This window comes from Euleptes europaea, chromosome 6 (assembly GCF_029931775.1).
Source record: "Euleptes europaea isolate rEulEur1 chromosome 6, rEulEur1.hap1, whole genome shotgun sequence".
Lineage (NCBI taxonomy): Eukaryota > Metazoa > Chordata > Lepidosauria > Squamata > Sphaerodactylidae > Euleptes > Euleptes europaea.
This window is the reverse complement of record NC_079317.1, coordinates 47,632,337-47,653,491: the sequence shown is the minus strand read 5'-3', so window position 1 is coordinate 47,653,491 and position 21,155 is coordinate 47,632,337. Positions and strand designations below refer to the sequence as shown.

General features: G+C 41.3%; 2 protein-coding genes across 3 annotated transcripts; both read right to left on the bottom strand.

Moving 5' to 3' along the window:
- Window positions 1-924: 924 nt before the first annotated feature.
- Window positions 925-20,782, bottom strand: LOC130479041 (rho GTPase-activating protein 11A-like). Of its 2 annotated transcripts, XM_056851329.1 has the most exons (12): window positions 20,652-20,782; window positions 17,371-17,441; window positions 16,072-16,168; window positions 15,445-15,698; window positions 13,368-13,528; window positions 13,128-13,274; window positions 10,137-10,211; window positions 8,713-8,880; window positions 6,125-6,251; window positions 5,038-5,143; window positions 3,507-3,651; window positions 925-2,502 (listed from the first exon to the last, which is right to left on the bottom strand). In XM_056851329.1, the coding sequence occupies exons 5-12, from the start codon at window positions 13,510-13,512 to the stop codon at window positions 992-994; spliced, it is 2,424 nt and encodes an 807-aa protein (XP_056707307.1). In that variant the 5' UTR covers window positions 13,513-13,528; window positions 15,445-15,698; window positions 16,072-16,168; window positions 17,371-17,441; window positions 20,652-20,782; the 3' UTR covers window positions 925-991. The 2 variants fall into 2 exon arrangements, with proteins under 2 accessions (XP_056707307.1, XP_056707308.1); XM_056851330.1 differs by lacking the exon at window positions 10,137-10,211 and having other exon boundaries at window positions 20,652-20,781.
- LOC130479467 (inactive Rho GTPase-activating protein 11B-like) lies at window positions 15,441-20,792 on the bottom strand. Its single transcript, XM_056851866.1, has 4 exons — window positions 20,652-20,792; window positions 17,371-17,441; window positions 16,072-16,168; window positions 15,441-15,698 (listed from the first exon to the last, which is right to left on the bottom strand). The coding sequence occupies exons 1-4, from the start codon at window positions 20,790-20,792 to the stop codon at window positions 15,441-15,443; spliced, it is 567 nt and encodes a 188-aa protein (XP_056707844.1).
- Between the last annotated feature and the right edge of the window lie 363 nt (window positions 20,793-21,155).

Here is a 21,155-nt window from a genome sequence, read left to right as displayed (position 1 = left end):
AAATCAAAGTATACAAAGTATACTAAAGAAAAATCAGTTACAAATTTAAATAATTTTTACACTTGACCACATATAACAGATAAGCATTTTCCATAAATGAACAGACCCCTTTGTGCAAATGAACAGTATGGCTTTTTACAGTTTGTTTTATTTCAATGACATAATCAGAATATTTTAGAATTATACAATAGGCTGTATTTCTCTAAAAAAAAAAAAAAATTAAGACCTGCAGGTTATTTCAGCCCATCTCCCCAATTACATAGTACAGAAAACCATGTACTTCCAGCTGCAGATTATTCTACCACGTGCTGGAAGCCACAGCGTACATAAAATTAGATAGCTGCCTACCTAGAAAAATGTGTAACTGCTTCTAACATTTTACTGGGTGGGCAATTGCTTTAGTCAACAAAAATGCACTTGCTTTCAAGAAGTACACAAGCTCCTGGTTCCCCACATTATTGTTGCTGCCCACAGGAACTGGAGCACAGCTGCTGCTTCACACGTGTTTGAATGTTGCAGAAGCTGGCTATATTGCAAAATTCACAGCCGTGAAAAAAGGCTCCCCAAATATAAGGTCTAGACTTTGCTAAGAAGGGCTACAGAATCTTAACTATCAGTTCTCTAGGAGACAGACTCATTCCTCAATAACTGAAATTTTAGGAATTACCGTAGCCAGCTGCACTAGCAAATATTTCCCCATAAATTCCAGTCAAAATCAGAACTGAACCTATCATAAGCCGCAGCGGTACAGCTATCCTTTATCTTAACAGAATTTACTAGTTTCAGCTTCAGTCACAACTGATATTTGCAGCACATTCAAGAGAGAGGTATATTGAAGGAGAACTAAACCATTCTTAAATGTTTTTCTAAAAACAGACTGAAGTAACACTTCAACAGACTTTGGCTACAGTTCTAAACGTGTACCTTGATCCAAGAGTTTGCCAAAATAAAAGGACATCAGAATAAGCAGGCTTCGGATTGACTGTAAAACCTATAAATCAAGAGGCTTAATAACTGGAAGAAGCTGAGTTGTAGACATGGGGTTCTTTGGAGACCCTCTGTAGCGAAGCTTTTTTTCTGCCACAGTCTTTCTAAGTACACATTTCTCAGGTGTAGCAACTGAAACATTCACATTTGCATTCACTTTTACAACTGCTTTTGGTGCTTCATGATTTGTGAGGTCCTCAAGGGCAGATTTGGATTGGTTATTAGTAATCAATTTCTCTTTGCAGGTTTTATCAAGCTTTTTAGCTTGCTCTGTTGGATGTATTACTTGTGAGTAAGATTTGGAAGATAAAGCGAGCTGATCACATGTACATATCTGCTTATTCATTGTTTCAGAAGGCAGTGAAGTTGTAGATGTTCTGGAGATACTTTCTGTGCCGGAAGACAGTGCAGTTTCAAAACTCACCGACTTAACAAGGGGATAGCCATCACCAGATTTCATTAGTTTGCAAGTAACTGCCTGCCTGTTAGCCTCCAGGAGGGAGTTCATCCTCCTTACAGACTGACGGACGGGAGTACGTTGAAACTTCAGAGGTGGTTTGGTTTTGGTTGCAGAGCAGGGTTCATTCAATGACAGTTTGTTAAACCAATGTATATGGTCAGCAACCTTCCCTGATGGTGAAAGTTTAGATTTTTCAGAAGTTTCCATGCGTAGGTGCTGTTTCCTGTTCCTGTCTTCATCTTCTGGCAATTGCGAGACAAGCAGCTCTCCTTTTTTTATAAATTCCTCAATCTTTTTCTCTGAACTGTAGGATTTTAATGTCTTCTCTTCAACAGTACCTTCTGGGGCGAATTGCCAGTTTGATTCTAGAATTTCTTTTTGCAGAGTGTGTATTTTATTCAAATGGTCACCTGGAGAGACCAGCTCAGTTAGTTGATCTTGTGACGCACCAAATTTGCTTAACTCGTGGATGGAATGATCAGGCAAAGTAGTATTTTTGAAGGGTCCCTCCGCAGCGTTCATTTCATCCTTACTTGACAGAGATTTATCAGTGGCACTGCATTCATTAGCAGAGCTAGCAAACTGACTCTCCTTTTCCACCTTTGCCATTTCATGGACTTTTAAGCACTGTCTCTCCTCGCTTTCTAAAATACATCCAGTCTCTTGTGTTACATGTAATTTTGAAGGGTCTGTTTCACATAAGTTATGAAGGTTACTTCCAGATTCGGAAAACGCTTTCTTAATTTTTAATAAAGTGTCTGTAGTTATATTATTTTCTTCCTCACAAAAGGAAGTTTGTCGTTTATTGCTATCCTGTTCCACACTTGCTTCGGTGGGCCTGGGTACAGCAGTAAGGGCTGAACATTTTCTAGCAGTAAGAGCAGGCTCTGAAGAACAGGTTTCTTCTTTAAGACATGCCTTTAAAGTAGCACCACTGTTACTGGTTTCCTGAGGTCCAGTGGTACTGGGGCCAGTCCAGGACATTCGGTAGCTTGCTTCACCATTGTGATTTGGAGTTAACAAGTTCTCCTCTGATTTGCTGATGCTTTTGGAACCTAAAGAAATGCAATACCACTTTAAAAAAATCAGCCAGTTATAATCTTGCACCCATTAAAACAAATGGTAATGCCACAATCCCATAAGAGGGCACTGTAATTGGATGCTCATTAGGTTGCATGCAGGAACTGCCTTCAGGAGAGGACTCACCTGTGAAAAAATGGGGAATATAGCAGCCGCTTTGCTCTGGCTTCATTAAATGCAAAAGTCCCCCAACACATTCAGAGCATTTATGACTGCTGAGGAATAGTCATATGTGATTTGAATCACAGGGATAAAGGCAGACTGTCTCATTCATCTTGTTAAATAGGACCTCTTGTGTCTATTGTCTGCGCCCACACTTGGGACAACAACATGCTGTTGCACCGGCCCACAGGGAAACCCAGCAAGGCTGCTTACTCTGTACTCCTTCAGCATGTGCATTCCACCTAGACTGGGGCCACCTCAGCTTCTAGCCTGTCTTTTAGTTTTGAGGCTCAACAGCAGAAAAGGAGCCATGAGCCGCACCCTAAACAGTGGGCCACAATAACTGCCCATCTTAAGAGCCCCATAAGAGCAGCCAAAAAGTGCAGAGCTGGTGGATGAAAGGCAGTGGGGAAAGAAGCAGGGAGCAGAAACACACAGATATGTGAGTCTTCCTCCTAAATTATTAGCAAAGCAAAAATTAACCCTTCATGATGAACACTTTTCCTGTGCATCCGGATCAAATGCAGTGCATTAGTACTATAAACATATACAATATCTTAAACTTCTAAACTACGGGGCTTGCTTTCAAATTTTTATGAAACACCTGATACAAAGAAAAGTAAGAAATCTCAAGCCAAATCTGTATGATAAATATTTATCTAGAGGCTCTACCAACTTGCACGTTTTCTCCCTTGAAGGGACTTAGTATCTTTTCACCTACTATAAGACATTTTTTTTTAGATTCTTGCTCCTTTTCAACCATGAATGAAACACAGTAAGCAGGACAACATTTTTTTTAGCAACAAGACACGCTTACCTTTCTTTGTTATACAATCGCAAGTACAGGGGCTTAATAACGCGACTGTCTTTAGAAAATCTGCTCCACTTTCTGTGTCTTGTTGATTTGCAAGTCGACGACCAATATTTTCAGATCTGACAACAGCATGCTCCACTGCAGTATTCTTTTTAGATTAAAAAGAAGAAGTTAATTTCATGTTGATTCTTCAAATGTTTTTACAATTTAAGAAAGCAGAGCGGAATGAAGAGATCCTGCCCCAGCATACACGGGAGCTAGGAGTTCCAGAGAAGGCTTGCATTTACCACTTGCCATCCTCTTCCCAAGAAGATCCTTGGGAGCATACATCAACTCTGTTACCAGAAATCTAGTTTGTAGGCCCTTAAGACCCAGGCCTGTTTATTTAATGGGCTGTGGCAGGGGTCCCCCAATATGGTGATCATGGGAACCATGGCACTCACCAACACCTTTTCTGGTGCCCACCAAGTGTTTTTAGAAAATGGGCAGGGCCATGTGGGGCCTTTTCCAGGAATGCTTCTGACTGACCATTTGAGATCTGATTGGCTGTGTAGAGTTTTATACATGTTGCTTTGGCAGCAGCTGCCACCACAGCACAAGGATCTTCACTGTGTGACCGAAGGTAGGCTGTGGCAGCCATTTTGTGGCTGTACCCACCATGCTGGTCAGAAATCCACAGGTGTCCGGAGGCTCAAAAAGTTTGGAGGGCCCTGGACTATGGTCAGGAAAGAGAAACAGCAGATGGGGCAGGGGACAGAGACTAAAGTAGTGATGTGATGCTATAGGAAGGGACGGAGGAATGCAGACAGTATTGAGAATTGAAAAACAAGGAAGATTATGCGTGGAAGACAGAGAAATGGCAGTGACACAGATCTTCATGTGGTTAATGCACTATTTCAGCATGCATCATTTAGGCTTTGGAACTTTGGATACTGGGTTGGATCCAACACAAAATTTCTACTTGTACTAGAGCTGCTGTGCAAGTTGAAAGGAAGAAAGAAACTTCCACTAAGCCAAATTAATTGTATATGCAATTTCATTTCTACTTGCATAACATCTTGTACTGCCATTTCTGGGCACTGTAATATACAGGGAAGAAAATGTTAGGTGTTGCTTGAGGTCTTGTGGAAGCAAAGCTGCTCTAAGTCCGTCTACGTTTCTACTTGAGCACAGCTGGATCCAAGCCACTGAGTCAAAATTGCTGTATGCCAACCTTGGAGTCCCTCAAAGGTCACAACTCTTTAGAAGACATTACCTGGAGAATGGTTTTGCGACCCAAGGATTACAAATTAAATATGATCACCAATTGTTAATAGAACCAGAGTGATCTGCCTCTCTTTACTCCTAACCAAGCCACTAAATGGAGACACAGAGCAACTGTATTTTATATATGTGTGGGAGGGGTGTACACAATATATATAATAGTAACTTTTTGTTAAAATTAACAAATGACCTTTAAAAGACCTGAAAATAACCACCACAGAATAGACTTCTATTATGGAATGAAATAAATTAATAACAGTGTATATAGTACCTCTCTGCTGCTCTTTCCCAAACTGAACTTTAACCGCAATGACCTGCGCACAATTTCTTTCCGGCTAATCTTAGGAGAAAAGCAACCCGTTTTTCCAGACTCAACCCTGAAAGAAAGTAAAGAAAGTAGCAACTTGACTGTACGTTGTTTGTGTATAGATTATATATCTATACACACACACATATACATACAGGTCGAGAGGCTGAATATCCCTTATCTGAAGTGCTTGGGACCAGAAGTGTTTCAATTTTTTTGGGATTTTGTAATATTTGCATATACATAATGAGATATCATGGGGATGGGGCCCAAGTCTAAAAATGAAATTCATTAGTGTTTTATATATACCTTATACACACAGCCTGAAGGTAATTTTATACAATATTTTAAAATAATTTTGTGCATGTGGGGCATTGTGGGGAACCTCCCATTGGCACAACCGGCCTGCACATGTGCCATTTTATTACCCTTTGTGGGCACTCAAAAGGTTTTGGATTTTGCATCATTTTGGATACCAGATTTCTGGATACAGGATACTCAACCTGTATATATAAATAACATTTTATTAATTTAATTAAAGTACATTGTATATTTCTAATACTGAAGTCAATCAGTTTAAATAAAAAAAACCATGATAAAAGGGTGGTGTTTTTTTACAATATTTAAAATATTAAAAGTGAGATCTAATATGTGAGACTTATCAAGTTCTTGGAGCCAGCATGGTGTGGTGATTAAAATCGGCGGACTCTATTCTGGAGAACCGAGTTAAATTCCCTACTCCTCCACATGAAGCCTGCTGGGTGACCTTGGGCCAGTCACAGTTCTCTCAGAACTCTCTGCCCACGTGGAGGCAGGCAATGGCAAACCACCTCTGAATGTCTCTTGCCTCCAAATGCTACGGGGTTGTCATAAGTCAACTATGACTTGATGGTGCACACACACATCAAGTTCTCAAAACAAAAGTGATTTTAAAAAATAAATCTGACAATTCACAGAGACAAGGAATAATCTGGGAACCCAAAAGATGTCAGCTCCAGCTTTCAAAGAACTATAGCTGCAGATCTCAGGGGCAGTGCTTTAGCAAAATTACCTGTGAACTTTTTTGCTGGCGATCCTTTTGCTTCTTCGACTTCCTATACTAGGCAAGTGTTTGTCACTAGTGACTGAGGTAGACAGTGATCTCTGAGATGCTTCAAGAGGACTTGCTTCAAACTGAGCTGAAGAACATAAAATTGCAGAGTATATACTGGCAGTTATTGCAAAGTAATTTATCTTTTAAAAACCAACATCTGAGCTTCCATTGGCAAGAAGAGCCTCTAATACATTTTCAATATTTTATTATTTCAAAATATATATTTCCAGCAGGCAAAAAGACATTGTTTGACGATACTTAATGCCCTCGTATACTCTCTGTATATGCTTAAAAATACAGACACATACATGGGTTTGGTTAGTTTATTTATCTAAACACATATTTTGATTCATTCACAGAAGTAAACTAACTGCCTATCAGTTTGCAGGCACAATTAAAGTGCTGGTTCTTACCTTTAGAACCCCCAGTAGCTTGGGGCCAGGGTGCATGAAGGACCACCTCCTCCAGTACTGCCCAACCCGCCAAACAACACCCTCACATGCCCCGCCTCCTTAAGTGAAGTGGGTGGTGACCAGAAACAGGGCTTTTTCAGCAGTTGCACCTCACCTGTGCAATGCTCTGCCCCTTTAGGCTCACCCGGCACCCAGCTTACTGTCTTTTAGGTATTAGGAAAAACAATTATTTTTTTAACCAGGCTTTTAATCAAGAGGTTGAGCTTTTAAAATTGTTTTTACAGTCTGCTTCTAGCCTGAGAACTGATTTATGAGACTTGTTTTAAGCTACTCAATGTTTTTAGCTGGTTAATAGTTTATTATTGTTAACTGCTTGTATTGATTTATGTTGTGTTTGATAAGCTGCCTGCAGCAGATACTTCAGAGAGAGGCACTATAGAATCTTAAAAAAACAACAAATTTTTAGTTGCATAGGCTTAGGGAAACAGCAGTACCCAACAAGATTAAACAAACCTCAGGCTTGTTTAAAGTACAACCTTTGCTCAAATCAACTGCTGGGGGTTATAACAAAGGCTACTTTCACTAGGTGGCCTCATGAAAGCTAGCCTCTTTCAGCCGTCCATTTCCCATTGCAATATGGGGAAATTAATTGGTAGGTAGATAGCTTGATGAAAACGTCAACCCTGAGTGCAGCTGCTAGGATTGCCAACCTCCAGGCAGTGGCTTGCAATCTCCTGGAATTACAACTGATCTCCAGGCAACAGAGATCACTAAACCTAGAGAAAACGGTCACTTTGGAAGGTGGACTCTATGGCATTATACCCCACTAAAGACCCTCCCTTACCCAAACCCCATCCTCCCTAGGCTCCACCCCTCAAAATCTCTAGGTATTTCCCAACCCAGAGCAGGCAACCCTAGTAGCTGTGGTGAAAAAGGCAAATGCCATGCTGGCCATAATTAGAACAGGAATAGAGAATAAACTGCCGCTATCATACTGCCCTTATACAAATCTATGGTGAGACCGCACTTGGAATATTGAGTAAAGTTCTGGTCACCGCATTTGAAAAAGAATATTGTAGAGCTTGAAAATTTGCAGAAAAGAGCAACCGAAATGATCAGGGTACAGCCCTATGAGGATCAGGCTGTTTAACCTGGAAAAAAGGTGAGTCAGGAGACATGATAGAGGTTTATAAAATTATGCATAGAGTAAACAGGGAAACCTTTCTCCCTCTCCCATAATATTAGAACCTGGGGTCATCCACTGAAGTTGAAGAGTGGGAAATTCAGCACACACAAAAAAGTACTATTTCTTCACACAGTGCATAGGTAATTTGTGGAACTTGCTGCCAACTTGGAAGGCTTTAAACAGGGAGTAGGCAAATTCATTGAGGACTGGCCTATCAATGGCTACTAATCATGATGGATAGCTACTCCCTCTAATACCAGAGGCATTATGTTCTTTAAATCAGTTGCTGAGGAGCACAGATAAGATGATGCTGTTTCAGTCTCCCTAGAGGTAGCTGGTTGGCCACTGTGTGAACAGAATGCTGGACTAGGTGAGCCTTTGGTCTGATCCAGCATGGCTCTTATGTTAAGAGTGAATTTCACTTAAGAGTGAATTTACAGAGCCAAGGATAAAGCTTTTCCTGAGCCACACTCAGACTGAAGATAGTGGTGCTGAAGTTTACAGATTGGAGACCACTCTCTCCCATTAAAAAAATATCCTGGTGCCCTACAGTTTAAAAAAAGGACTTCAGGGGGAAGGCTAGGTGGAACCCTTCTCTCTGACATGCTATTTTTTCTAGATGCAGAAGAGTTTTTAAGGCCGGGCGGGGGGGGGAGTCAGACAGTCCTAGCCCAGCAGCCACTGAATAGCGTGGTGTGGTACACTCCAGGAAAAACTTGTCACAATTGTCTAGGTTGTCTCAACTCATGAGAAGTATGTCCTGAAAGTGTTACAGAAATGCAAAGCTGTATCGTTATTACAGAAGGAGCCAAAGTTGGTTAACTTTACAGAGTGTTTGACTGCAGTAACTCCACACTTTTGTCAGGCCAACAAAATGAAATGTTAATGAGCAGAAATCTGAATTAATTCAACCAGAAAAAAAATTATTTGTGCAAGTATAACTCTACCTGGTGCAGGTGTTGAACTAATGCTAAAAAGGCTACTTGGTAGCAATTCAAGAGCCAAGTTATGCCTGAGAGATCGCCTTTTCTTGCTAGAGAAACCTTGACAGGAATCAGCGGGACATTTACGCTTTATAGTTGGAGTAACAATCATTGGGGTCACTGACGAAAATACTGTAAAGAAAGTAACAGCTGTCAAAGCCTAAAAATGGTAAACAATGACAAAGCCATGACAGTTACAGTTGAAACAGTCTTATATTTACAGCAGTGGTTAAAGCAGATGTGGCACTTCTTTTCATAGGTGAAAACCGGATACATGATAGAGATTAAGTAGCAAAGATTTTAAGTAACAGTTGCGAATATCCATGAGAAAGATTAAGAAAACTATAGGGGGGGGGGGAACTCAACTCTGTCCTGGTTAGAAATGGAAAAACTGGAAATTTTGGATCAACTGAGAAACTGCTCTGTGAAATCCACCTTCTCAAAAGGAAGAGAAACAATTAGCTAGTCATTAAGGTATTATTTTCCACTAGCCATCATAATTAGCTAAGGGCTCATCTCATCTGACAGTGGACAGGAGAGAAACAGAAAAAAATCAAATCAAATACTTGATTTAAAAAACCCCTATGAGAAGTATTATATTTGAACCACAGACTTTCAATTTAACTTTGGTTGGTGCAGATTGGTTACAGGGTCTTGAAACCTTTTGCTGGAAAAGGCAACCCTTTCTGTATACAAGTAGATAGACGGTCTAAGTTAAGTGCCTTTCTGTAGTGACTGCAGTAAATAATTTCAATGACATGGGGATGTATCCTGTGAATCCATTTTGCAGCGCATTCTCTGTTTGCAGAAAGAATTGCTGATAGCAGAATGGTATCTAACCCATGGGGTCTAGGATTGTCTCCATCTACTATATTTTGGTATACAGTATTGCATCAGCAAATTGTTTGGTTACACACACATTGGTTTCCCTGCAGTTTCACGATCAACTTTGGCCAATACTAGATTTAGTATTAGTAATCAATGTCTGAAATCTTTTTTGTATTCTCCAGATTTCCTTCCTCAGGGCTGTTTTTAAACAGAAATAAACTTTTAACCTCTGCCTGTAGATGACTAAACATGCACTTTTGGCAACCAAAAGAAGGAGTTTGGTAAGTTTATTGGGGGAAGAGCAATGTTTCCAAAGCAGCATATACTCAAGCACATGAAGCTATAGTAGTTGCACCCATGCTTCAGTATGTAGCAAACAAATGCAGTCCACATTCCAATTACAGAGCTCTTTGGTCAACTACTGTCAATGCAACAGAAAGTTTAGGATAAAGTCAAGCAAGTCAATGTTATAGACTTGCTTGTAGAGAAATCTGCCAATCATTCACAGTCTTGTTAGACTATAATGCAATAAGGGCTTCATGCAAATACACTATACCTACCACTGCTGTCTCTTTGAGGTGTGGCACAGGGTGTTCTATTAGATTTAAGTTTATTCAGAGCCCCGCTAACAATATCTGAAATTGAAGACACACCACGCAATCAAGCTTTTGAACAGGAAATTGATCCCAGGTTTTTTTTCTTAGTAGAACATTAGTTTCAAGGGGTTAGACCCAAAGGTCAGTTTACAGACTTCTGTCACTGGAAAGGAACTTTCCTGCCTCTTGCCTCCTCCTGCAGTCCACTGATCTCCCTTCAGGAGACCCTCAGGAACAGTACAAGGGACAAAGTCATTCTCATCTTCTGATGATGGAAACTGACCATGGATCCAATTCTGTATCTCCAATTAATAAGATCATCAATGAAAGTATTGCTGATTAGAACATACACACACACGGAATATTTTGGAATGAAGTTCCAAGTTTTGCTTATGAGTCCCACAAGACATGCAAGACAAGCACGTCTGTGTCAATCCAAGGTTACATCTTCTGCTTCAGTATACAATAAGGGACATGATAGTATGTAGTACTTCACTAAAACCTAGCCATTGTCTCAAATATTCAGTTGAGGCAAGTGGTTCTTGGCATAAGCTATGGTTACAACTTGCTGCTCTTCAAGAAGCCCCTTTGTTGATTTCTGTAGAAGTGGAAAATTCAGTCCAGTTTTATTTCCTACGCTGTCTGGCAAGGTTGGAGAGCAGATGCACGTGGATCCTGCCAAGAATTTTCATGCATGCAGGGGAAGGCTGGCAATCTTTGCCAATTTTCCCATGATAGTCCAAAATGCCCAAAGTGCTGTTCTTGGGGAATCCTCAGGAATAGCTGCGGAGGGGGGGGGGGAGTTGGCAAAAAATGCCCCCCTTGTGCACATGGAAATTCTCAGCAGGACCCAAGCCATTTAGGTTAAACTAAACAGAAAAAAAACTTCCAATCTTTCATTCAGAAAAATCACAGCAAAGCTTGGTATGTGAACAGTTTTCACTCAGTTAAGAAATATTAAAAATGGCTGCAGTATTCAAATAGACTGTATCAAATTGGTAAAGTCACTGTAAACCAAAGAAGAATCCATATACGTACACCTTAAACAGATCTGGAGATTTAATAAAAATCTTTGATACACATAATGTGAAGCTATCAACTGATCACAGAAATTCTTTACATTGCATATTCAGCATTTAGGGGATTTTTCGTACCATTTCTTGCTTGTTAATCATTGTATTATTTCTAATTATACTGGACCATATGACAGAAGCATTCATCACCATGAGCTTTCAGATTCACCTATCAGTCAGCTGGCTGGTCAAATACTGTCAATGCCTATTTCACTGGGATTAAATAGTCCATTAACCAAGAATGCCACTATGTAGGCAGCACCTTGCTTTTTTATTTCATGATGATTCATTGGCTTCTTGCCCTCTTAAGGGCAAACCTAGCCACACAACAAACCTCCTACTGACCACTTGTTACCTTCCTCTCAACATAGCCTTGTTTCTAACCATTGCTCTTACTTAGCTATATTTGTTTTAATACCAGGTTTTTTTTAAAAAAAGGTAATGGTCAGCACACTGTGGTGTTCCAGGAGCAAAGCTGAAGAGAACTGTTCCTGCCATAGTTTGAATTCATTTATTTATTCAATTTATTATATTTTAAGAGTTAATTTCATTGTTTCATAAGTTATGTTAATTACAAAAACTGGCTAGCCAAGTAGCAAACTTAATGTTGATTAAAAGCATCTTTTTATTGATTTTGAGTTAATAGTTCAAGAATTGAATGCTAAAATGATTTTGTGAAGTGCTCAACTACAATTGTCTTTCTAGTACATTTCAAGGTATCATTTTTTATTTTCCTGGTCTTATCCTTGAGGTTTATCCCTTCCTCTGCTGCTTCTTTTTTGATTATATTCATACATAGAAAATACAGACACAGCACTGCCAAAAGTTAAAAGCAAATTCAATGGAGAGTCAAGACACCGCAGGTTAACTCCAAAGAATGGCTAGCGAAGGAAACAAGATGGGGCTTTCCCTTCCCCCCTCCTGCTACTGCCCTTTGAGCCCCACCCAATTCTGCTCCCAGGAATCAGTGGACCCCAAAGTGTGGGGAGAAAACTATAGATCTGTAGTGGGAAGGGGGAAATCAGCAAAAATTACCACCTTACTCTGCCAATGGAAGTGCCATTCTGCTAGTATAAGTTCCATTATATTGGCAGAACAGCATGTCTGGAGTCATTTTATAATTTTCCACACATTGGGAAAAAATTAAAATCACACATCATATTCAGCACTGTCACTGATAATCTGTCTCAGTAAATTCCTCCCTACTACTTCTAACAAGAAATGCCGCTTACAGAGAAAAATGCACAACTATATTGCCAAAATTTGAATCCAATACTTTTTTTTTATTAACATTGGTTAGATATGGACATAGCACTTTAAAATAAATCCCTACAGATGACATATTACACTTAATAGACCGAATACTAGTTGCCTTTCTCATGACCTACGGCTAACTACTAACACTGATGAAAGGCCCAAAAACTAAGTAAATCAACCCTTACCGAGTTCAGGACCAGTTTGAAAATGTTCTGCCTTCAAAAGGCAGAATGGCCATTGGTCAAGGGCAGCTTGAAAACAACACATAAACATTTTAAACTATTTGGATGGTTTATCTTGCCCAAGTACCTCTAATTCAAGCTAATAAAAATTCACTAAGAGGGCCTTCTAGTGGTGAGACCAAACTATTATCCGCTTTTACCCCAAGACTACAATCCTATGTCCCAATGAGCACAGTCACAGTGGGGCTTACTTTCAAGTAAACATGCATAGTTTAGTTCAGCAACCCATTTCAAACAGCCAAAACACATACAAGGAACTTATTAGAACCAAACAACCTTATTACTAATGAGCCACTGTGGATTTCTGTCATTCAATATCAAAATAATCAAAGAGAAAAAGGTTTAACTTTGAACAAGCAGTTTCAGAAGGGCAATTTGCCTACCTCCTACGCTCCGACTTCTCCTTCTCTTGTGTTCCCCAGGAGTTTCACCTTCACTTTCTTCACAATCTTGCAGTGAAGGAGTAGAGACAGAATCATCAATGCCAAGCATAGCAGGTATCTTTTCCAGGATAAACTTTGGTATGCGTCCTGAATTAGGGAACAGTTAACGTGCTTGTTATAAACAAAATAATATGGCTACATAAAAGTGTTAGATCACATTGACAAATGTTGTCACTTTACCTATTTCTTCTGCATGGTCGATAAGCGTCTGCACAACTGCTGCCTGCAATCGAAGTTTTCTGTCTGTGTGAGCCGACATTTTGTCAGCATCACTTGATTGCAAGAGATTTGGAGCAAAAATTACTGCCAAGTTACTGCTGTCCATTTTATTCTCAGTGGATCTGAAATCACAAATAAGTAACTTCAGACGTTTCATACTTTTAATCTTCGATCTCCGTTGGAAGTGTTGTATAAATTACCGGTATGTTGCATTTTCTATTGACCTGAGTCCTAATCAGCAACATTATATTTTCTCCTCCGGTTTTACAGGTTAATTAAGAACACCATAGTTGCATCTAGCTTTTAAAGAAGTTCTGTTTAAGAAGTTCTGTTTTCACAAGGTCACCAACAACTTCAGCAATGAGTAAAATGAAAAACTAAACTAAAATAAAATCCCTGCAAAGGAAGACAGAGCCAGACCAAAGTTCCTGAAGTCAGCAAGGGCCTGGACTTGGTGCAGCTGGAACACCACCATGCTCACCTTTCCCAACAGCCAGACTTCAATGCTATGTATGAATCAAGTAAGGAGAGGATGATGGATGTCTCCCAACTGTTTTTCATTTGTGAATATGAGATTAGGGAAGGTAGATGCTTTAATGTTTGCTACTGGGTTGGTGAGGTTCAGGAGAAGTATCAGGGAAGGGACAGTAAGAGTGAAATGGGGGAAATTATACCTTCCCCTACACAAGGGGGGCAGAAATGAGAGTGAATGTTTAGGTATTAAGGAGGAGTTTGACGATAAGGAGTTTTTTGAGCTTAAGAGGAAATCAAAGGGCAGGCTTCTTCATTAGTCAAGAGGTTAAAGAGAATCTTTTGAATGAGAACCTTTGGTGGAGGTCTCTAAAAGGTAAAGGTTGACCCTGTGCAAGCACCGGGTCATTACTGACCCATGGGGTGACGTCACATCGCAACATTTACTAGGCAGACTATGTTTACAGGGTGGTTTATCATTGCCTTCCCCAGTCATCTACACTTTACCCTCAGAAAGCTGGGTACTCATTTTGCCAATCTCAGAAGGATGGAAGGCTGAGTTAACCGTGAGCCGACTACCCGAAACCAAGTTCTGTCGGGATTGAACACAGGTTGTGAGCAGCTTTGACTGCAGTACTGCAGCTTAGCACTCTGCACTTTGTGGCAGGGAGGTCCCTACAGGCAAGAAACTAAAAGCCTACGCCTACTTTCTCTTGTGCAAGGACAAAAGTCAGGAAATGACTATGATGTATTTGTTTGAGAAAAGGGAGATAACATAGATTTTACAACAAAATGTTATAAGATGGTATCTAAGAAGAGAAAACAGCATTTCTGCTGAACATTCATGTGATGAAATTTCTTCTTAGAATTTCAGAAAGCTTTATTACTATTATTTAAGAATGAGCTGAAACTTTTTGCTACATTAAGAAGTTGTAACACCTATTACTATTTTCCTTTCCTACAAGTTATGAGTTGAAAGAAGCTGGGAAAGACCTTGAATTTACCTTTAATTATAGTTCTTGAAATATTTTCAAATATATTTCTTCACCGAGTTCATGAATAAGCCTCATTGTGTATTCATATGCTTATAAACCTTACAATAAAGGGTTTTTGTATCCATTTTTAAAAATTTATAACAGCTTCTCTGACATCCTCTACATTCAGAAAGGCATAACAATTTTTTTAGAAGCTCATCTCAGTGTGTCTGTTGGAATGCAACGCCCATCCTGTGCAAGGGAAGAGGTTTGGTTTAGGGCATGGAAAGGACTCACCTGCCCAAGAAATTCAGGAGTGAGAATAAATGGAATGGAGGATAGCGTTTTGACTTCACCACTTTATATTTTTCCATCTGACTTTGTTTTTTGTTGTGTAAAAGTGGAAGAGGGAGGCGATTTTACTTAACTCTCCTCACTTGTAGCCTCTTTACACCCACAACTTTCTGTCCTCTAACTCCCGGCATCATTTTTCCAGAGGCCACAAAGGATTTCAAGGGGAAGCAGAACACATAGGAAATCATTATACCATGTTTGCAGGCAGCTGAATGCAACCCACAGTACCCTCTACTTACCTCAGAGACACTTTTTTAAGAAAACTGAAAAAATATCTCAGAATATCAACTGTTCTGTAATTCACAAGGCAAGACAGCAGCAAAGTAGCAGAATTCCTCTCCTCGTCACCTAGTTGTTGGGCCTTGATGAGAGCTTCCTGGAGATCGCTTGGGAGGATCGGCTCAGGCAATTCTCTAAAGAACTGTTTGAGAAGTCCTGCGACATCACAGGGCTGAGCAGTGGACAGGCAGCTTTCACCCTGATCAAGTGTATTCTAAAAAAAATGTGATACAGCCACTGTAAACCAAAGCCATATGAATAATTATAGAGTTGGAAGGGACCACCAGGGTCACCTAGTCCAACCCCCTGCACAATGCAGGAAATTCACAACTACTTCCCTCCCACACCCTCAGTGTCCCTTACTCCATGCCCAGAAGATGGCCAAGATGCCCTCCCTCTCATCATCGCTAAGGAATCACTAAATTTTAGAAAATGATGTGCTTTGAGAGAAAGCTGTGTAAAATTCTGAAGGAAGCTCAAATCTGTTCAGAGATTTGAAGGAACATCTCAATAGGGTATTTTAACTGTGAAGGCATTTAATCGCACATGATAAAAAAATGAACTGGAAACGTGGAAAAGAGCAGTACCTTCAATGCTTTTAAACGAACAAACGATCCAGATTTTCTGAAGAGTCCTTCCGTGTGAATATGTTCTTCTAAGTATTTACAAGCGTCAACTAAAAAGCTGGACAGAAAGTGTTTGACATTTAGAATTCAATTACTGCATAAAACTGTTATATCCAAACGGATAGAGCACCTTATTATACTTCAAGTGAGCAGTCATTACTTGATGCATTCTGAATACCCAAATGCTACATTTGAAAATGTCCACCTCTTCCCCCATCGTGTTACACAATTTCAGCAGTTTTGTTTTATATTACACCACCAAGCATAAGTACCATATCCCAACTTCTGATTAGTAGGCTTGCAATTTACTTGTTCCTAGTAAGGCACTGAAGATGAACATGAACCTGTAGAACCTTCACCTGACAACCATTTTATGTATAGGGAGTAGGGGCAACATTCTTCCCCAGGTAATCAGCATGTTCCTGCTAACTATAAAGTTAGGTTTTTCTTCAGGAACAAACTACCGTATATACTCGCGTATAAGCCGAGTTTTTAAGCCCAAAAAAAGGGCTGAAAAAGCCGGCCTCGGCTTATACGTGGGTCAATACGGTAGAGGGGGGAACTTACCGCCGTCACCGCCGCCGGGCCCGCGCACCTTTCCCCGGCCGGCAGCAGCCTTCCTGGGCCGGCAAGAGGCCCCTCCAGGCCGCGCTGCCGCCGCGCCTGGGCCACTCCCTGCAGCTGACAGCGGCCTTCCTGGGCCGGCAAGAGGCCCCTCCAGGCCGTGCCGCCGCCGCACCCGGGCCGCTCCCTGCGGCCTGCAGCGGCCTTCCTGGGCCTGCAGGAGGCCCCTCCAGGCCGTGCCCGGGCCGCTTCCTGCGGCCGGCAGCGGCCTGGGGGGCCTCCTGCAGGCCCAGGAAGGCCGCGCCGCCGCCGCCAATTCGCCGCGGCCCCCGGTGAGTAGGGGGTTCAGGGGTTCTCCCCCCTCCCCCCCCTTGGATGGCACTGGGGTCGGGGTGGGTCGGGAGGGCCCGGGAGGCCAGCGGGAGGGCGACCTGGGGCAGGGGCGAGATCATCCCTGCGCTCTAAAATGGCGGCCGCCATTTTAGAGTGCAGCATTGCCAGTAAAGGGAATTTCTTATTGACCCTCGGCTTATACGCGGGTCAATAAGAAATTCCCTTTTCTGGCCTCAAATTTGGGGGGGTCGGCTTATACTCGGGTCAGCTTATACCCGAGTATATACGGTATATCATTTAAAATAAAAGAATGTATCTGTAAAGATTCTACTCACAACTTCAAGTGATTATAGGTATACTTACCAAGGTATACTTCCATATTTAGGGACCACTTGTTGAGGTAATTCAAGAAGAGGTATTCCAAAGACTTTACCCTGAGAAATAACACAACATTTAAATAGCACACTGCAAAAACAATCTGCTTTCAGTAAATTGCATAACAAGGAAATAGAAGGAAAGCTAGAACTATTGACCAATAATGAACCCTTTTAAGTTATGGTAAACTTTCTTAAAAATGTGGGCCAGTATTATCCATTCATAAATCCCAAACAGCAATTTATAAATCATTTTCTCATAGTTAGATACTATCACTCTGTCAGCAAGACACTCCTCATTTGTTGAAAGGACTGGTAGGATCTAGAGATGTAAAAATTTCCACGGAAATTTTGAACCCATGGAGTTCCCCCCACCCAGAAAAAAGCAGAAATTTGGGGGGAAATTGGGGGAAGGACAAGCTGAAGGTAGAAAATAAATTCTTAAATAAACAAAAGGAAGTGTTTTATTTGAACAGAAACAGAGTCACAGAAGGTAGAATTACCAGCGCATCTGGGCATTAAGCTAAACTTTATCACTGAACTCTTTAATAATATATTATTAAGTGCCAATGACAATTAAACACATTTTAGCATATTGTTGCTAACATTTACATTGAAACTTTTACAAATGTTGCATATGTCTACAGTATGAGAGTTGTTTCTTTTTTTAGTGCTCCCCCAAATTTCCCAGTTTTTCCCCTGGAAAACCTGAGAAAGTCCTCAGACTTTTTATGAAATGCTCTGTAATACAAGGTTCTCTCACTCAAAGATAAAATATTTCAAAGGAAGTTTTTAGGGCTTCCCTAAATTTACCAATTGTATTACCAATTCCAATTCTAGTGGAAAAAACTGAAGAAGCCTACATTTTTTTCACACTATACATTTTAAGTGTAAAAATCTTGCCTTAAGAAGCATTTCACTCATAGAGAAATAACTCGTAGGAGCCCACCCCCCATGCTTCCCCAACGTTTCCAGTTTCAAATGGAATAATGGGGGAGGGAGGGAAATCCTTGAGACACCCACCCCCCAGAAGTGTTCTGCTTTTTTGCCAGTGGGATCCATACTAGTCTGCATGAACTTGTACTGCTACTGGGTTTGAAGTGCATCCAAAACATAATATGAATTTCAGAGAGGGTTGGCGCTATAGTAAGACACCTGAGATCACGGTACCTATTATGTGAACAAGTGTTACATTTACATCCTGCCCTATCCCCAAGGTTCTCAATCATTTGCATACAATCCTTTTTACATGTTTAAAGAAAAATGGAAAATTTCTAAATATTTAATGATAACCTTCCAAGGATCTTGTGCCCTTAGACACTAATTGGTTTATTGTGATGCAAGTTTCACAAGAAACAGCTCATCTCATCACATGTTGCGTGTATCTAAGAAAATTATCTGCAGGCTACTCTTATCTAATCACAGTAACCTAGTACATGACCCTTGTTCAATCAAAGAATAAGTAACTGAATGCTCAATTGTCTTTCAAATGTAAATTGCATCTTTGTTGTTAAATCATATGAACAATGGCAGCAGTACTGGTTGTGATAATTTATTTCTAATAATTTAGTCCTCAATTGCTCAAGCCTGTCAGTAATAGATTGTTTTTCCACTAGTGAGAGAGCTTTAAAGGAGTTGATTAAACTCAATAGCATATATAGTTGGAGTCCCCACCCTAGACGCCAAATGAATGAAAGGTTCATCCCAACTAACGAGATCACACTCTGAAGGGCCGACTGTGCCACTGGGCCCTACCATAGCTCTATTTTATCTTAAACTGAAGTTCTTGTATTTGTAGATCAGTATACACTTCTGAATTTCTCAGAACTCTTTTATTTATAGCCCTTTAGAACTCACACTGCTCTTTAAAATTCAGTTTTTAAAAAATGGGGGTTACCGCATTATGTATTCTCAGCGATGTATTAAGAGTTTGAAAATGTTATAAAAAACATCGCTTTAAAAGGGTTTTTGGATGCAATGGCTAATAAGTGGTTGGAAGACGTCTTCACAGCTAAAGGGGCCAAACAAAGTGCAAACAGTATTTTTTATAACCGTTTCAAACTCTTAATACATTGCTGGGAATACTGAGTGCAGTAACAGCCGATTGAGGGAAGTGAGTGTTTTTAAAGGTACACAACTGTCAATGTATGCATGCTATTCCCCCACCCCCTTCCTCAGTTTCCACTCCAATTGTTCTTGTACCAAGACCTCAAAAAAGTCATTTGCAGGGTGTTTGCGTGAGTTACACAGTCTTTGAGAGCACAGGCTGCAACTGCAGTTGCTAGAGGCACAAAGATTGGACAATCTTTTCTTGCTCCACTACCCATTTGGATTCTTAGGCAAAAGATTTCCAGAATTCCAGAGAGGCTGGGATTTTATATTTTAAAACTGAAAGGGCTTGTATGGCCTGTACACCTCAATGTCCCACCGCTTACTCTCAAAATATGCCTTTGTGGAGAGTGAAGTCTTGAGAGCTTTCACTCTTATTATATAACATAGAATCTCCCATGGAAAAACTGATAATTTGGCTAGAGTAGAAGCTTAATGTTTCAGAACCTAAAAGAAAGCTGAAATCAAACGTTTACATAAATAAATGAGATGGTCTGTGAACACAAAAGTACTGGATTATACTAAAGGACTGGTATGACAACAGTTAGATGTTGAAAGCTTCTCCTCAAGGGTGATGGGAGAAATGTTTCAGAACTACTTTTGGTGATCACTGTCTGACATGCTTTGAACCCTGTATTAAATATTAATCCATTGTTTTTGAAAGCTACCGTAGCTAAGCTAAGAGAAAAGAGCAAGAGTCCAGTAGCACCTTAAAGACTAACAAAAATATTTTCTGGCAGGGTATGAGCTTTACCCTGCCAGAAAATATTTTTGCTAGTCTTTAAGGTGCTACTGGACTCTTGCTCTTTCCTACCACTGCAGACAGACTAACACGGCGACCCACTGGGAATTAAGCTAAGAGAGCGAGACTTGCCAAACGTTGCCCAGCGAGGGTCACGGCAAAGTAGGGATTCGAACCAAGGTCTCCCCTGGTCCTAGCCAAAACACTCTAGCCACTACAGGGCTCTGGCTCCTGCCCCCGCCCCCCACGGTAGGTGGGGAACGCAAAGGCCTACCGGAACTTCTCGAGATGCGGCCGCCCAGCTCTCACCCGCCACCTTCTCTGAAGGCCGCGGCCGGTTCTGCCCGCAAACTCTTCTTGGAGCCCGCCCTGCTTTGACGTGGGGAGAGAATAAGCGTCGCAGCTTGGCCCGGACTCACCCCTTCGGCCCCGGTAGCTGCCGAGGGCGGCGGCTTCGCCCTCGCCGCCCGAGTCTTCACCTTGATCCCGTAGGCGGCTCGGAGTTGCTGCTGGACCGCCAGCTGGGCCAGGCCTCTCCCGCGGCCCCCCGCGGCCGCCATCCCGGCAGCCGCCTTCAGCGCTCAGCCCTCATCTCCCGACCCGACGACGCCTCCTTCGCCACACGGCACCTCAAACTCCCCGCCTCTGGTTCCTCCTCCCTGATTGGCCGTCTGCCCCGTTCGAAATCTCAGGACCCCGCCGGCCTCCAACGGCTGGCGCGACCCCTGAGGTGCCTGAATATTTTTTCCTCTTTTGGCTGCTGATCCTGCGCTCCGTGACAAATAGGAAAATAAAGATAGGGGGAGCAGAAGCCCAGCGCCTGTTCGAATGTCAGCTGTGGGTTTCCAGATGGGCACGGAACGGTTGGTGACAAAATTCAGGCGGTCACCGAAGACACCTAAATGGCGCTTGCCCTTTATTTG

What these genes read in the sequence shown, in the direction of transcription:
- LOC130479041 (XM_056851329.1), bottom strand. Translation starts at nt 13,512, where the DNA reads ATGGACAGCAGTAACTTGGCAGTAATTTTTGCTCCAAATCTCTTGCAA. An exon ending in TAGTTCAACACCTGCACCAG is followed by an intron (nt 6,252 to 8,712) that starts GTAGAGTTATAC and finishes TATGTTCTTCAG; the next exon opens with CTCAGTTTGAAGCAAGTCCT. An exon ending in GCCAGCAAAAAAGTTCACAG is followed by an intron (nt 5,144 to 6,124) that starts GTAATTTTGCTA and finishes ACTTTCTTTCAG; the next exon opens with GGTTGAGTCTGGAAAAACGG.
- LOC130479467 (XM_056851866.1), bottom strand. Translation starts at nt 20,792, where the DNA reads ATGGCGGCCGCGGGGGGCCGCGGGAGAGGCCTGGCCCAGCTGGCGGTC. An exon ending in CAGCTACCGGGGCCGAAGGG is followed by an intron (nt 17,442 to 20,651) that starts GTGAGTCCGGGC and finishes GTTATTTCTCAG; the next exon opens with GGTAAAGTCTTTGGAATACC. An exon ending in AAATATGGAAGTATACCTTG is followed by an intron (nt 16,169 to 17,370) that starts GTAAGTATACCT and finishes CTTTCTGTCCAG; the next exon opens with CTTTTTAGTTGACGCTTGTA.